Source organism: Meleagris gallopavo, chromosome 4 (genome assembly GCF_000146605.3).
Source record: "Meleagris gallopavo isolate NT-WF06-2002-E0010 breed Aviagen turkey brand Nicholas breeding stock chromosome 4, Turkey_5.1, whole genome shotgun sequence".
NCBI classification, from domain to species: domain Eukaryota; kingdom Metazoa; phylum Chordata; class Aves; order Galliformes; family Phasianidae; genus Meleagris; species Meleagris gallopavo.
This window is the reverse complement of record NC_015014.2, coordinates 60559948-60577051: the sequence shown is the minus strand read 5'-3', so window position 1 is coordinate 60577051 and position 17104 is coordinate 60559948. Positions and strand designations below refer to the sequence as shown.

The window sequence follows — 17104 nt, the reverse complement described above, 5'->3', positions numbered from 1 at the left end:
GGCTGAGCTATAGATGGATCTCTGTCCCTCCTTGGGGAAGGAGAGAAGTACAAAGAGAATTTCCTTTACATGGACGGGCAGCTTGTTATTTTTTGTTCATGAGAGGAAATTATTCCTTTTCCTGGCTTTTCAGTTTTCTAAGATTTTCTGCTATCTGTTAATATGGCCATCTGGTTTAAAGTTTTTTAATGCCCCTATCATCAGTGCATCTTCATTTCTCTTCAGCATCCTTATCCCCTTGGAATACATGCATTTGCACGTGGCAGGGATTTTTATTGCTTTTAAAACGAGCAGATATGAAGAAAGAGATCAGGAGGAAAAGGAGCATTACAGTTGAGCATTTCAGCCTCTAAGGAAGTTGCTGATTATTGAAAGGCTTTTATGAAGAGAAAGATTTTGCTGCATTATCAAATTTTGATTCTTACTTCTGAAGCTACTTATACATGCAGCTTCCCTCAACAGGATTGACTTGTTCATGGCTCTCATAAAGTATATTTTACATAGTCTTACTGCTGTGGAACTGCTATGATATTTCCTAAGATGAGTTTGACATTGCTGGGACATGAGCTACTACTGTATGCTAACAGGCATTGGGAGTGGACAGTGAATGAACAGTCTGAAAGCAGAGCTGCCATGCATTTGTCTGTCTAAAATTGGATGGAGATCTCAGACTAACTAGAGCCTACACACTGTCATTCTGCTTACATCCTTGTGGTTTACACATTGTGCAATGAAAGCCAACCAGGAGGAAAAGTGTGGAAGAAAGCAAAAATATTTTCCAGGATGCATTGTTTAGAAATCAAGACTGTCTGGATAACAGAGTGCATGATGGTCATCACCTACAGTATGAGAACAGCCCTACATAACATTTGGACAGCACATTTTGCACTGGGGGTACTATAACATATTGACTGTTGTTGCTACTACTAACTAAGTTAGTAGATGGGAAGAGTAATATAGGTCTTTCATGCCCAATACCTTTTCCTTCAGAAGAATGTAATCTGTTGTTCTGAGGGTGAAATACCTAGACTTGTTTTTTGTTTGTTTGCCAGCAGTTAACATAGAAGAAATAGTAGAACAAGTCTCCAAGGAACATAAAATACATTTTGCCCCTGTGGTCACTATCTCCCACTTCTAGAAAGATAATAAGGTAAGTTTGAGGACTTAAGGAGTGTAATCTGTTAATGAGTGTGGGATTCCTGCCAGAGCCAGTTCTAGACCTCCCGCAAATGGAGTCTGTTTCCAGCTCTGATCCATGATTCTTGATTTCAGGTGAAACCAGTTATGCTTCTAGCAGTGGTAGTTCTGGCTATTATCCGTTATTTCAGCCAAGATGGTGACCACTATAATGACCCTTCAGGAATATTCATTGCTCATTTGTCACTGGCCAGTGTCTAAAAGCATCCCTGGATCACAAACGAGGAATTCATTAACAAAATATTTTGAATACATGAGTAAACCTTTAGCTGGAAGCTGCACCTACAGCAGCTGGTGGTGCAACATCAGGTTAATACTGTACTAACCAGCTTGCAATTTGTAGCACTGAAGTTGTAGAGGAAAGAAGAAAATTGTAGAAAGAAAAAGCCATGTCTATCAGCTTGAAATATCTTGTAAATATGAATTCAGGCTAAAGATACTGTTTTTAAACATAAATATGCATCCATCTTTAAGCTGTTAAGTCAGAGAGATCTTAATGTTAGAATTACTACCAATGATATCCAGGTATTGCTGTCACAAGTTATGCTGGATTAATCTCAGGAGACCGGCTACAAAGGAGTTGGTTCCCAGAGGAAGGAATAGATTTAGAGCCCCCTGAATATGAGTATTCTGGGTTCTGAAGCCTGAGAGTCCTTGCACAGACTATACATTTTGGGACAGACTATATATATTTTGTGGCAAAAAAGGGTCATTGATTATCTTACAGCTTTTTCAATCTAATTTTCTTTAGTTTCATCAGTTTCTATGTTTCAAGGCAGCATTTGCAAGGAAACTGGTATTGCTGCATGGCTTATTAGCTAAGAGAAAGTTCTCTAGCTCTGGTTCTAGAGTGGAAGTTTTGGAAAAATGGCAGTTTATTTCCCTCCATTTCAAGAAGTCATATATTTATGTGTGTGCTTATTTGTATAGCTGCTGCAAAATAGTCAAGGCATCTCTGTGGACTTTGACAAATAGTTAAAGTTGCAAGAATTATGTACCTAGAAGCAGCTCACGTACAGCTTGGAACACAGTTTATTCACCCAAAAGTGTTTGCAGGATGGTGGATAGGAACAGCACAAGCCAAGGATAGCTCAGCTAATGGTAATCTTTCCTGCAGATTGCCTTGAGACCTTTAGATGCTTCCCAGATCCTAAGGAGAGGCTGAAAGATTTGACCTTATTCTGGTGTCTGATCCAAAAAGCTGTAAGTTGTTCTGACAGGGCAGGTCTCCCTAAGAGCTGTGTGGAGAAGTCAGAGTTGGATATGAGCCCAGCCTTGGGGTTGTGCTGGAACTCAACATTTTTGGGGCCTTGAATTATTTCAGATGAGCCATAATTTGACAGATAGGGCCTGCAAGAATCACATTTACTGACAAGGAGCTTATTCCTAAAATTACTGGTGGGGAAAAGGGAGGAGGAACCATTGCCACAACCAAGTTATGTGGGACGTGTTGGGGGAACAAAGGAAGGCTTCATTTGTTCATCTTGTCACTTTGACACTTCCTAAGAGCTTTAAATTGGAAGGAGAGCAAGCAGAGGCTCACCCTGCAAATAGCTCAGGTGTCCATATGGGAAGGTGCGATCAGCACGGAGTGTTTGGCCTTCTTATTCCTCACGTCTGCCCAAAGGCCTCAGCCAGCAGTGCAGCCGCCTGGTGCCATGTTGACAGGGCTAGGCCTGCCCTGCGGCATTCAGCCCAGCAGTTCTGTGGGGAGGATGGCAAGAGGGAAGCTGGGGAAGGTGTGAGGCAGAAATTGCTAGAAGCAGCACGTTTGCATAGCAGCAGCATTCACAGCCAGCTTTCTCCCCAGGCTCTGCCAGGCTTTGTAGGATTTGTGGCAGAGGGAAGGCTTTAAAGGGGCTTTGATGCAAGTGGAGATGGCACATCTGTGGGGAGATTTTTACCATGATTTAGAGGGCAGGCTGTGAGAAAGCATAGAGGTGTCTGCAGGAGAAGTGATAGAATGTGTTATCTTCAGTGAGAGAAGAGAGTTTTCTGCTGTGACAGAGAATTAGATTTAAGAGCCAAGGAGAGACCAAGCGGTAGCTTAGAGGAAAGGCTTGAGCTTTTCTATCAATCCCACAGAAATATTTATAGTATCAAAACATGCGCTATCAAGATGAAAAATGGAAACCTCAGAAACAGGCTTTGATGGGGCTCTCAAGAAGAAATCCATTACGTTTGATTTCACTACAAAATGAAGCTTTGCATTCTCACTGCTCATCTGGTGAACGATCCCACAGGGCAGGCAGGAGCTTCCAGTTTTCACCCAGTGCCACTTTCAGTGTCCAGCCCAAGCTGCTGCTTCAGGCACTGCCAGCAAAATCCCCGAGTGTGCTGTGCATTGCTGAGCAGCCGCAGGCCTTGGGGATGAAATCTGGGTGCCCTAGGGCTAGCATCTGCTCCACCTACACTTCTTACATGAGAGAAGAACAAGTCAGAGGGATTTTGTCACAGTTATACCATTTGGTGGGGATGGGCACTAATCTCCTTAAGATAAGAGCTGCTCCCACTCTTCAATTTCATGAACTGAGCATGAAATATATTTTTACTCTATTTAGCGTAGGTTTGAGAAGGAAATAATTTTGAAGCACAAAGCCAGAAACGATCAATTTGAAAAGTCAAAATGATTTTTTTTTTCCAAAACATTTTTTTCAAGTAGAAGTATCCTATAATGGGGTTTCTTTCTTCTCTGTGGAAAACTTCCACTTCAGTAAACTGATATTTTTCACTTGAGAAAGTAATGAGCTTTGGTGGAGAGAAAAGCTGGTGCTCAGCGTGGTGCTGGGAGAGGTGAGTAAAAGGGAAATGTGATGAAAACTCCAAAAAGGAGGTCTGTCCTTGTGGCTCAGGATGGCTAAAGAAGCGAGTCTCAGCAGCTGGTATGAGATGATTAGATCAAGGAACTTGGCAGCTAGGAATGACAGATGCAGATTTTTTTACATTTAGTGAGGAGTCAGAAGCCCATTGCGTGGGAGAATGAATCAGGGGTAACACTCAGACTGCCAGAGGCTGCCTGCTAGTTGATATCATTGTGACAGAGATGGGACAGGAGTTGGGAGAACAAGGTAAGATTTACTGGGAATGATCAAGAGCACAGGTTAAGAAAAGGCATATTTATATGTAGATAGGCATATATGTACGTTATTTATCAAGAAGACAGGAAGTGAGATTAGATGGCTGACAATGACCATGAATAAAGTTTGGCATTTGTGATTTGTGTATAACAGATCCTTAATAAGACCAAATCCTATATGGTTATATCTGCCAGAACAGTGCTAAATCTTGTTTGCTCAAAAGAACAATCTCTAAAAATTATATTCCCCTTCTTTCTGGATTTTTGATGTGTAAGAATGGAAATGTGTAAATTAATCCTCTCTTGACATTGCCCATGGATGCAGGATCTTCATATCATATCATAGCTGCACACTGAACAACCAGAAATCTCAGCATATGACTTGAAAAGTTGAATTAATGGAAGCAAAAACAGTTCCCTAGGGCTATACAAGAGAGACAGGATTTAGAGCATGTTGGAAAGAAAAATGTTAGCCAGCAATTTATTCTTAACTCTGAAAACGGACTTTCTGCTCATGGAAAACAATACATTGTTCCCAACTTTCCTGAGCACAGTGTGCCCCCAGATTTTGCCATAAGAGCCTTTAAGACACAGAGCATGATCCCTTAGAAGATCTGAACATGCTTCCCAGTACTGCAGCTGCCATCAGCTGTGCTCATTCACTTGAACAACAACTGGTACTGTCTAATTTCTGATGGGGGAACCTCTGAAATTAGTTTTGTACTCAGTCCTCTATGTTCATGCCTGCACTGCATTCAGCAAGAGCACCTTCAGTGTGCTGTTGTGGAATATAGCTCATGAGATATTGAGAGAGAACAGAGATGCAGGCTGGAAAAGGGAGGTGAAGTTTACTCTGAATTTGGACTCCAGTTCCCTTTCAGAGTTTAATGCCTTTTGATGTGCAGCCGTTTCTGATGGCTCTGAGGCTAGAATTGCAGAAACATCCAGGAAGGTGTGCATGAGTGCTTACGAACCTGTAACTCAGAACACTTCACATGGCATACTCTGGACTGAACAGTTCTTGGCCTTCCCCAAAATCTCAGCTGTGACATGCACTGCAGTTCCTGCGTACAATCAAATAGCTCAAATAGCTTTTCCTAGTTTCCCGTAAAGCAAGTGCAATATCCCATGATTATTTTCAGGCATGAGGGAGCATGTTGCTTGAATTAGGCACTGCATCCTGCTGAGCAGACTTGGGAAAGACCATTCAGTGGACTGAAATAAGCTGATTCACGTGGCCCAGCTTTAAAAACCATACCCACAGCAGGGAAGTCACGGCTGGGACTCCCATGTCAAAGCAGAAACATTCTTTCCCAGACCTGGAAGACACAGCCTGTTCCTCTTTAAATCTGTGCTCTGTGCTGCAGTGCTCTGCATTGTTGCCATGGCAGAAATCTCCCCATAGTAATAACCTCTTTCAGGGAAGGTTAAAAAGAGACAGTGCACATGCTCAGAAAGCTGCACTTGTTCTGTTAGCAGTTTGCAGCGGCCATTTCAAAGAGACCACCACAAAGACAAGAGAGAGATCAGGTACTGCTATTTTTTCCTTTGTTGGAGGGGGTGACTTTTCTCTTATAAAGAGGACCATGCACATGTCTCTGTTCTTGGTTATGCTGCAGAGAGAGAGACCACCCTGGAATCCTGTCATGATTATTCCTCACAGACAGCAAATTCCCGTAGAATTACTGAGAGGCAGTTGTTAGACGTGGCCTGAGGTAGCTCCTGCACTTAGGGAGCAATTATTTGGCAACACAGCTCACAAGGGAAGCTGAAGTGAGGCCGGGGTGGGCAGTGTGTGAGCTACTCTGAAAAAAGTTGAGCTATCTTCCTTGTTTTTTTGAACCTCTATAGTGCTATGAAAACAGCCTTCACTGACCAGCAAGCTTCTGCACTAGATGCTTTTGAAGGAGATTGATACTGTCCTAATGTGCTGATACTAGGAACACTGCTGCACCCTGTTGCAAAGCTTAGTGTCTTTGATTATACTTGCTTTGATCTCAGGTCATCATTAATTAAAACAGAATAACCGAGCCACTCGTTAGGATTTTAATCCCTTTATTTTAAGGATTGTAGAAATAAGAAAAAGGATGACATTAGATCGCTTCTAAATAGTGAGAGGAATAGGAAACACTATGTTCTGTGGTTACAGAAATAATCAGATGTATTGCTTGATATGAGCACAAATACATTTATTACACTGTATGTGCTTGTATGTGTCTTTCTTCTGAGCCATCCTCTCATCCTGTGTTTAGATTGAGGTGCACAGGAAGGGAATGTGTGTAATGCTGCACCTTTCCTGAATTAATTGCTGGTTTGCACAGGCTGCAAGTGTTCGTGCAGAATTTGCAGCTTCAGGTTAGCTGTGTCTGAAAAAGTGACTTGGCACATATCTAAGCGCAGACTTGTTAATTCTGTATTTGTGGCAAGATGGGGGAAGAACCTTTCCCTTTCTGTCTCCCTCTATTGCACTTCCAAATGTGAATTATAGGCTATTCAGAGGAATTCTGTTCTCACATTCGGCACACATGCACTTGATGTTCATATGCAGTATCTTTCCTTTAGTAGGTACCTACTTAAAAATCAGGAAGAAATGGCCTGTTGTCCTGCTTTCCTGGACTTAGCTAAAGAAATTCTTCACATGGATTTTATTGTGTTGTTACAATCTTATTTGATTCTTTCTTTTCCTTGAACATACAGGACCAGTAGGTAAACTTGGCTGAACTAAGGGTCACCTTATTAGTTTGGGTGCTTGAGGCTTGTGATTGAAATCTCTAACAGGCAGTTGCAGCTTGAGCCAGTCCAAGGTTCCTGTGTTTCCTCTTGCTCTGAACAGTTTACTCGTTGGATCAAGAAAATACTTTGTTGATGCCTTTGTACTTATCAAACTTTAACATTTGTATTTAAGGGAGGGTGTTGCAGGACCAGATTATACCTATCTTCAGGACATGGTGTGACCTAGCTGTGATGTTTGGGAACAAATAGATGACTACAAATTATCTGAACCTAGGATTGGAGAGGGAAACAGAAGTTTAGAGAGTTTTGGTGTATTTACCACTCTACCTATGAATTTGCAGAGGTTTAACAGAAATATTTTTCTTTAGTTGCTTTCATACTGGAGTAAGGTTTTAGGATCAGTGTGGTGGGTAATTAGTGATAGTGGTACCTGTAAAAAGATGGTATACCAGTAAAGCAAACCAGTGGGCAAAAAACTCATTTTGAGGTTCAGGTCAATTTTAGGCAGCTCCAAAAAAAATCCTTACGAGCCTGATCTCAATGTCTAACAGCAAGTCTGCAGTCCAGATTCATGCTCTTGTCTCTGACTGTGTAGTTAGGAAAAAGGCCGAAGTCACAGTATGGGCGAAGTTGCTGACATCCTGGCCTTCACATGAAACCAAAACCAGGGACTTCTGGTCTTCTTCACAACTAGGGACATTCCCAGTTGGGTTTTATATGCTATTCTGGAAAAGTGCAGAGAATTTCTGTCTGTGCTATAGATCTTCTGATTACTTTTTTGTATAATTTTGTTTGTTTCTTTCTTTTCTTTCAAGGGAGAACTGCCAATGCTTTAGCCATTAGGAACATAAAGTTCTTTGTAACAAGCCTTGTATTTGTAATGTTCCTCCCTGACTTGTTTCTGTCTCTTGATAAAGAGAGAAGCACCCATTCCCATGATGCTGTTACCCTGCCTTCTGAGAAGACTGGTCCTTACAGTTCCTTTAGTTTTTGTGGCTGCACTACTTCTCATGGAGCCTGCTAGATCTGATCAAGAAGCAGGAACAGCCATACCAGCTGAAAGTATGTACAATACAGCTTTCTCTTACAACTTATATTGTAGCTTTAATGTTGCAAGGCACCAGATTATTGAAGCTTGTCCAGATAATCCAGACTGTTTTGGAAGTGTCTTGTTTATATTGTTTTAAAACTCTGATCTGAAAGTATGTATTGTTTTCCCTCTTCATCCAGGGCTCTCTAGTCTCTTACCCTTGTACCTGCCTATTGCTGTCTTCCTTGCAACTGAAATCCAACAATGTTCTGCACTTTTTATTTTGTGCGGCCCCTCGTTTGTGTTAGTCTCTTCTATGCCATGAATCACTATCTTTACTTTTCAGAGGCATTCTTGGGACTTACTTATTTCATCTGGCGTTGACTATCATCTTTTGTTTCATTCCTGGTAAAGTTAGAAGTTCTTATTTTAAAATTTCACGATGAAGAATTCATGAAAGCGCAGCTTGTCAACTGTTAGCCTTGCAACCTTCAACCATCTAAGCCTTTGCTAACAGTACTGAGTTTAATTTATGTCATAAACATAATAGCAGGTCCATGCATCAAATTGTTTAAGTGGAAAGTGCTGTTCTGCCCTTTTATTTAGTGTATATATGGTAACACTCAGGTTGGGTCATGATTCAACAGTGAGAGAGAGAGGAGTCTTTAATCCATGATGTTTATTTTATCTCTCTCTCCATTTTATTTATTTATTTTTAACCAGCCAGTTAAAGAATTAGGCTGACTCCTTTTCTCCATGCAGGCAGGATCCCCCTCTGCTGGTTAGCACACAGGTCAAACTCAAACTCCAATTTATCACAGGCATGTTGTTAATCAGTCAAATATTGTGCATTTGCAAAATAGGCTGACAGACACTGCAGGATATTTCAACCTCAGTCTAGGTTTTATCCTTTCTTCTTTACCAGACTTCAAAAAGAAACTATGCCTGTGCTCGGAGTTCCACTTGCCCAATATTTCCTGAAAAGTTGTCAGAGAAGCACAGACACTGAGAATCAAATGAGAGTATGTAGAGCCTCATAATTCTAAGAAATCATGTCTCTATTTGTTCAGGTTCTGTGCTGCTGCTGTTACTGTGCAGCTTTGTGTTATGATGATCAAGGCAAAGCAAGCCTTGTGACCTTAAGTGTGGATTATCTAGATATCTTAAACTCTACAATTATTCGAGAATTATCTTTAACAGAAGCTTTTGTTCTGCTTATCAGCAATACCCTCTAATGATAGGGCATTGTGTTTATCTGCTGCTTGCTCCACTAGCTTTCTACAAAGCTGTATTGTATTCAAAGTTGGAGTCAAAGTGATCTTAGTGATAATGATCTCAATTGTATTCCATTAGCTTTGTGTTTTAAGTTCAAGTTTGTGAGAATAGCAGACAGAATTTTCCTGGGAAGTAGGGTCATGGTTTTTAGAGAAAATTTCTGGAGAAGATGAGGTTGAACATGTGGTCAGGGACTGTGGAACAAAATGCAAGACTCAAGTTATAGATTTAGTATTTCCACACTTCTACAAACTGTGACAAAAGAAGAGAGATAGTGGGAAAGGAAAAATATATATGTAAGGCACAGTGATGGAGGAAGCAGTGGAGAAAGAAATATGATTTATTTTTTAATGCAAACTTATCAGAGTAATTCTTTTGCCACTGAGACATTGGGCGGACCATCATGATGGACATCTTAGAAAAACCTGGATTATTTAAGAATACGTATGTCAGTATTCACTGTGGACCTTCTTCTGTAATCCGTTATGCTCAGATTTACTGTTTATTCCTTCTACTTAGTACTTCATGCTCTCTCCCAAATGCTCTCCTAGGCCGTCCCTGTGTTGATTGCCATGCATTCGAGTTCATGCAGAGGGCTCTGCAGGATTTAAAGAAAACAGCATATAATCTAGACACACGGGTAAGGAAACATTCAACTTCTTTTTGGTTTTGTTTTTTTTGTTGTTGTTGTTGTTTCTTGTTTTGATTTTATCTTTTATTACGGAAGACAATGCTGTGGATACAAGTAGATAAAGTGGGTGCATTTTACACTGGACACTCAGTTACTGTAACGTCCTGTCTTCTAAGGTGATGCTGGGTAATTAGATTTCATTCCTCCAAGCAGTAACCTGTGGAGTTCTCAGTTGGGTTATCAGAGAAACTAGGAAGTAAAGAGTAAACTGGCAGATCTAAGCTCTCTATCCTTCTCTTGGACAAGTTAGAGCCATTAGCACTGCAATTCTCATTCCAAATGCTGAGTGCACACATGAATTTTTATGTGAGGGGGAGTAAGGTCAGAACATCATATTTCTTGCCCAAAAAGAGAAGGTCAGCTCAAACAAAAAAAACACATTAAAATAAAATATGCTATTGCACATCTTTCTGTCCTTGGAGAGAGGCTAAGGGAGCAAACATCGTCTCATAGATTTATTTTCTTTTTACATCACTCTGATGTAAAGCATCAGATGAATCATGCCACAAATTAGAATAGTATCATAAACAGAACTTATTTGGCTTGTAGTCAGGGTGGAGAATTTGCCAAGTATCCCCCTTCTGTGAGAGGAGTTGAGTCTTGCTACTGCAGCTGCAGTGACTAGCTGCATCCCAGCTGCTGTCAGATAGCAGCGTCTTGGCAGGGCATCTTTTCCTCTACCTCCCATGTACCCCTTAGGTGAAGTGCTGCATCTTGCACAGGTTTTTCAGCAGAAGGCATTTAAACTTTTTTTGTGATTCTCATCCACGGTCAAGTTCATTCACAGTTCAAAGCCTGCAAACTGACATTTCTGAAGAATACTTTGAAGTAACTCCAAGCAGAGCGCATGATGAAAATGCTGCTGAAGGAATAAAGATGGTTTGAATTGTGACATACTACAAAAAAACAAACATTCAAGCAAAACCAAATCAGTATGTAATGGATTTGCAGTTAAAAAAAATCTGTTCAGTAGTTACAGGGCAAGTATATTTTGGGCTCTTTCAAGAAGAAATCTTGTTAAGGAATACATCTGCTGAATACAACCAAAACAAGAGGTTCAAATTGTGCTGAGAAGTGGTTCTATCACAACTTCTCCTTCTGTTAAAAACTCTTGAACTTTTTACTAGAATTTCTAAATCTTGATTTAAAAATATCTAGAGTACAAAAATCTTCTCTGGTTGTCTGGCTATGGAAGTGACCTTTATGATTCTTACAGATTGCATGTCAGGAGTGAAGCTTTGTAAAATCTAGTTATCCAAAACTGAAAGCTAATAATGAGGACTGAGCAGCTGAGCCCCAAAACAGTAACTGTATTTTACCATTTCAAAATAAAATAAAAGACAGCCAAGGAAAGGAAACCAGGTTATAAAAAAAGGTTCAGTTGGAAAGGAATATCCTAAAGCTGAGTTTCATAGCTGTTGATTAGACAGCAAGCCTGAAAAAGTGGCTCCATGATACGTTCTTGCCACAAATCTATCACTTTCTTTCTGCTTTCAAATCCAAACAATTGAATCCATATTGAGCTCCTTTAGTCCTGGATAGAACAGGCCTATTCCAGTTACTGAGAAATTCTGCCTGCATCTTCAAAAGACATGGAAATATGTACTGTTTGAGGACTACTTGGATCATAGAAATGCTGCCTACAGTGTTTCAATTCTTATGTTTGTTCTGCTGTGGCCCAATTTGATGTAAATTGAGTATTTTAAGACAGTTACTTTCAGCTACATATATATTTTACATTTGACTGGTTTGATCTGTTTTGCTGCTGATTGGGGCAAATTTTTCTGTCCCAAAAATACAATGCCCTTTGTTAATATTCCCACTGGGGACACTCATTTCCTTGAAAAATTCTTTTTTCTTTGCAGGCAGGAATTTTAGTTGATGACTAAACAGCTTTTAACTGTGTTGGAGGGGGAGGGATTCCCAAAAGCTTAGAGAGGAAATTCCCATTAATTTCCTCCTGCAAATCTCACTCTGCAGTTCTGCACAGTGGAAACTCTGTAGTTTTATTGGACAGCTCAGAGTTTTCACACTTAATTTGACCCCGTGTTGATCTGCATGTTGTCTAACAAAGCAGAATGACTCCAGCATAGGTCATATAACTTTTTATGGAGGTCATAAGCTATATCCTGTTCTTTTTACGAGACAAGCAATGCTTGTAACCTACACTGAAGTGATGATCACTTATTAATTGATGGACTGGACACATTTTCCTCATGCAGTGAGAGATGGGTCTCAGACCACCTCTGAGGGGCTGGCAGCTGCCTGTGCAGGTACAGATTTGTTTGTGCCCTTCCACGTACTATTATCCATCTTTTTTGTTGCTGGTGACCCCTTGGAGCAGACTGCAAGCTGGACTGTTATAACTGCAATAAACAACTCTGAGGAATCTTTTCTGTGAATGCCATGATTCTCCACTTAATAATTGAATCTGGCAGGTGCAGCTCTGATCACAAACTAGGAGAAGGATCCTGTGCTCTGCTACCATCAAAACGATTCCACCAGCATACAGACAGCCCCCTACTGCATCTGCAAGTTGCTCAAGACAGAGATCAGCAGGGAACAGGCAATAAAAATAGCTCCCATAAAACAAATCCAGTCCATGGGCTACACAATCCACTATGTATCTGCACTATGAACACTTGAAAAATTCCAATCAATTTTTCAGAGCTATAGCTCTGTGGCTATAGCATTACAACTTCAAAAAGCTCTGCATCTGTTTTTTGTTTTTTTGTTTTTAGCTGGATTATAGCAGCTTTTTTGTAGGCTGAGAATCTGAGCTCTGCCCTGTTGTTTTTTTTTTAATTTTCTTTTTTTATTTCTTTGGTGTGCTTTGACCCACCAAGGGGATAATAACAAATCTCTGTGCAAATGACTTTATAATCACACTCACAAAATAGTCAGTAAAGATGTACTTAGTGCCATTCATTCTGTTCTTTATTTCTTTCTAAACTGTCAGTGGTTATTTGGGACATTCAAAGCCCATTAAGTAAGATGTACCCATGAAAGTAAAAACAAAGCTTGGAAATGTTATTAAGGATATATAAGATGGTAAGCAGCCTTGAGGCTTAACTCCAAAGCTGTCAGCTTCCCGTATTCAAGCCATTGCAAAAGATGTCGAGGAGATGGTTAGAGGGTGGTGACTGAGTATCTTTCATGTAATTAGCAAGTCTTGCAGGGTAGCTGAAATGATCAAAAGTGATATCTGATTTAATACCACAGGGCTGTGTTGAATGATTTGTCAGCTGAAAAGAAGACCTGCCCAATAGATGCCTCTTCCTGTACAGAGAAGGCAGGCTTCAAGCAGGATGTTTTAGCCCAGCTCTTCTCTGATTGCCTTTAGCTGCTGTAGGTCAATGGATGCCATAACTTAAAAAAAAAAAAATAGCCTTTAATCATGTGGCCTTTCTATCTGATACCAAAATCACAAGAAAGGCAGGTGAAGGGTGGATTTCATTGGCATTTAGATCTGATAGTCTTTGTAGTGCCCCTTTTTGTGTAACTGCTTAAGACAGTAACTAGTAATTTCGTAAGCTTTGCACAGCTAGTTTGTCCCATAGCAGTAAGGAGGAAGTTCTATCTTGGATCACACTGATTCCCAAATACAGCTTCGGATCATGATAGACTGAGATGAATGCATGTAAGGGATAAGGATATGATCTTGCTGTCTGGCAGCACTGTGCTCCATCATGCATCCATTGACACCACAGGTTCCTCAACACAGACAGGAAGAGCAAAACTTGTGCGTTAGAGAGGAAGGATTCACAAATCTTTATGCAGCTGTGCTGTCCCTTCCCCAGTTCTCAGCTCTTTCTTGCACAGGTGGGGGCATTTCAGATCATATCCTCCTCAGGGAAGTTCCCAGCCCAACCTTGTTGCTCCAGAAAATTCTGCAGGCAGCAGTCCTGATTCAGGTGAAGGGACTTCTTTCAAGCCTGGGACTCCCTTTTTTAAAGAAGCCTGCAATCCCACCACATGTTTTAACTATATTTCCATATGCCAACTCAGCACCTATTGTCTTTTTTAGGCTAACAGCATGTTAACTATAACAGTAGCGAAACAAAAGTTAAAATGGGTATATTATACCTTGTTTTCCCTGTGTAACTTTCAGTAGTTAGACCAGACTGCAGTACTCTAATTTTTTGAGCCTATTTTTAAATGAAAGAGAAATCCTGGTAGGTTTTTGAGTTTTCCTTAAGCCTCTCATTATCTTCATAGCTCATGCTCCAGTGTGCACAATTGAAGTAAGACTGTAAGGAAGACAAATTAAAAACAAAATAGCAGCACACATACCCATATTAAACGTGCTAATGTGAAAAAAATGAACAGATGCCAGGCTGAATTTCTTCATATCATGAGAAGTGCTGCCATGTTTGTTTGCCAATTAATCATGCAGAAGTTAAATTACTTTGCAGACAGAAAGCAATATCTCTGATTGTTATGCTAAGACTCATCTCATACAACTGATTCCAAATTTCAGAGCAGAAGTAAAATTGACTTTTCTTTGGAGCTAATTGGTTTTACAGAGCTGACATTTCATTTTCGGTGTTGCTTTTGTCCCTTCCTCTTACAGACAGAAACACTGCTTCTTCAAGTGGAAAAGAGAAATCTGTGTGACTGTGTAACTGCAAATCTGCTGAACTGAATCCAGGAGGCCAGCTGTATCACCTGTTCAGTGGTTTTTAAAATGCAGCTGTATGAAACAGCCTTTTGGAGTTAATGTTGCAAGAACGTACGTCCCACTGTACTGAGGAAACTGGGGAAGGGGGGGTTGTGTCTTATGTGTCTGTTCTGTTTGATGGTTTTTAAATAGTCCTCTCTTTTCACATCACTGCATTGCCAGTAAGGGCTCAGTTCAGTAAATCTGCTACTTGGTGTTAAGAGTGGGGAAACATTTTGCTTTGATTTTTAAATTGGAGTTGGCCAAGTGTAACCCACAAAATAAATAGAGCCAACAATGCTCTAGAGACCCTTGCAGCTGGTTTTGGTCTCTAACATGTTAGAGCATACCTCTGTGACAATTTACCCAGTTATATTGAGACAAGTAGTTGTGGTCTCTCTGGGCTTTGCCAGTATATTAAAAGCGATAGAAGTCCTTTCTCTTTATTGTTTACATTGTGACCATGTTCAGACATCCTGTTGGCTGTGAAGAGGCATGCATTACAAGGAGGTATATGTGTGTTGTGCTTAGAGCAGAACAGCTTATATGTTAGTGCTGAATTTCTGACATCCTGTGTAAGAGTGTTCATCGTCTTTAATTAAAGTATTTAATTTCTTACCCTCCTGCCTGTGGCCTTACATCTCTAACTAAACTAGTGGGACTTTACTGCATGTAGATAAGAGGGGAGATACAAATAGTGCTCTGCCAGGAGTAAGGCTGCCTTTGGAGGGCTTCAGCTGATTCTGGTTAGAGTAGAATAGCTTTTCAGAGTTTCTTGTTTTTTGCTGCAGTCAGGTCTTCTTCATCTTATTCTAGCTTGGCTTTGTTCCTCTGCTTGCTCTGGACATGCCTTGGCTCTTCCTTCCAGTGAAACCTTTGTTCCCCCTTCGAGTCTGGCATTACTTGCTCTCTAAGCCCAGGAGTTTCTTGGTGAACCCCTGGCATCCTATCCCTATGATTGTGTGTAAGTTGCTGCAGGTGTGGGTGGTGGGGCTGATACTCCTCAGGTTTGCCATCCCTTTAGATCCAGCCAACAGCCCTGCAGGAGCAATGTGTGACATTCCCACCTACTGTGGAATGAGTGAATGTGGTACTGAGCAACACTGATATCTCACTCCCCCTTTGTAGGTGGGGGAAAGGGAATAATTTTCTCATTCTTTTACTCGGAGTATGAAAAATTAGAGATTTCTTTCAGCCTGCAAAAGATGCATCAGAACAAGGAATTTCCTCATGGTAATTGCTGTATGCTTCTTCACAACCCACTTTATCTATTTTAATTTAATTTTGAACAACTGCCCTCTGTTGCTACTTGTTCAAAACCATCCTAATAGCAGGAGAAGAGTAAACAACTTACATGGCACACACTTATAAAAAAGGATTGGCAAGGAGGTCTGGAAATTACACTCAGCAACCAGAATGTCTGTTCTGGGCAAGTGAACAGAAACTTTTGAATAATTTGAGTATATATTCTCAGGTTTAATATGACACAATGGCAAGAGTCGAGACTATTTTCATAGAGCAAAAGAATACAGCAGAACCAGCCAAACTGCTGACAAAGGTGACTAAGATTATAGACAGTAATGTGCAAAGAACAAATCAGAAATCTTCACTGTGGATAAGAGATGGTTGAAGAAGGACATGACAGCAGTTTACAAAATTATGAGTGTCCTGAGAATGACTGCTTGCTGCCCCTTCCAAAACAAGAAGAATAGTGCAGTGAATTGAAACCAGCTGGTGGCAGAATCAGAGCAAATAGAAGAATGACTCTGGTAACCTCCTGCATGTTTAAGTTGTGGAAGTCTTCGCTACAGGATGTTACTGATTTTAAATATGTGTACGAGCTGAAGAAGCAGATGTTCAGACTCAAGCCTGAAAACTCTATTGCGGACTGTTAAATATAAAAATACCAACTTTTGGTACTCAAAGGTCCCTGAACCACGAATTGTTGCCATTTAATAGCATTTTAGGAAGACATTGTTTTATACTTTTCCCCAAAATAGATAGTGCCAAGGGTAAGATACTAGCCATAGGATGATCTGTGGTATGATCTAGTGCAGTTGTCCTTATGTGTAGAAATGAACTCTGCTTTCTAAATTCATATCACAAACCTTCTCCCTTAAGTAGGTCAGTGGCTGTGCTTCTGCAGCCCCGTGTGTTGCAGAGACTGCTCCAAAGCAGGAGTAATGTTTCCTTTTTATAAGGATGGAAATGGTACTGCAGACTATTTGCTTACTGCCAAGAAGGATCTATGTGGTTAGTCAGACAATAAGGTCTCCTTCATACACATAAACCTGGTCCTGCCTTGCTTTCTTTCTCTGCCCTATGGCCTTGCTTTGAGAAACGAAAGTTTGAGGGCTAGAAAGAATTAGTACCAACAGGCTACCCTTCTCTTCTTGTCATACTTAATATCACTACTGTGTATCCTACAAGAATTTTTTTTAC

At 40.5% G+C, this 17104-nt stretch overlaps 2 protein-coding genes across 8 annotated transcripts in view; both read left to right on the top strand.

Moving 5' to 3' along the window:
• The window catches only part of LOC104910854 (neuropeptide-like protein C4orf48 homolog), a 54693-nt gene that overhangs the window by 20166 nt on the left and 17423 nt on the right, over positions 1-17104 (top strand). The window contains exon 1 of one of the 5 annotated variants that reach the window (XM_019614982.2): positions 14653-14734. The exons of the other annotated variants lie outside the window; for them this stretch is intronic. Coding sequence (XP_019470527.1) covers positions 14700-14734 — 35 coding nt within the window. The 5' untranslated portion in view covers positions 14653-14699. Of the gene's footprint in view, positions 1-14652; positions 14735-17104 lie in introns of those variants that run through there. 5 annotated transcript variants of the gene reach the window in all.
• On the top strand, positions 1127-15280 carry C4H4orf48 (chromosome 4 C4orf48 homolog). Of its 3 annotated transcripts, none has more exons than XM_031553198.1 (4): positions 1127-1150; positions 7924-8068; positions 9863-9951; positions 14576-15280. In XM_031553198.1, the coding sequence occupies exons 2-4, from the start codon at positions 7942-7944 to the stop codon at positions 14645-14647; spliced, it is 288 nt and encodes a 95-aa protein (XP_031409058.1). In that variant the 5' UTR covers positions 1127-1150; positions 7924-7941; the 3' UTR covers positions 14648-15280. The 3 variants fall into 3 exon arrangements, with proteins under 3 accessions (XP_031409058.1, XP_031409057.1, XP_031409056.1); XM_031553197.1 differs by lacking the exon at positions 1127-1150 and adding an exon at positions 4072-4265; XM_031553196.1 differs by lacking the exon at positions 1127-1150 and adding an exon at positions 5602-5803.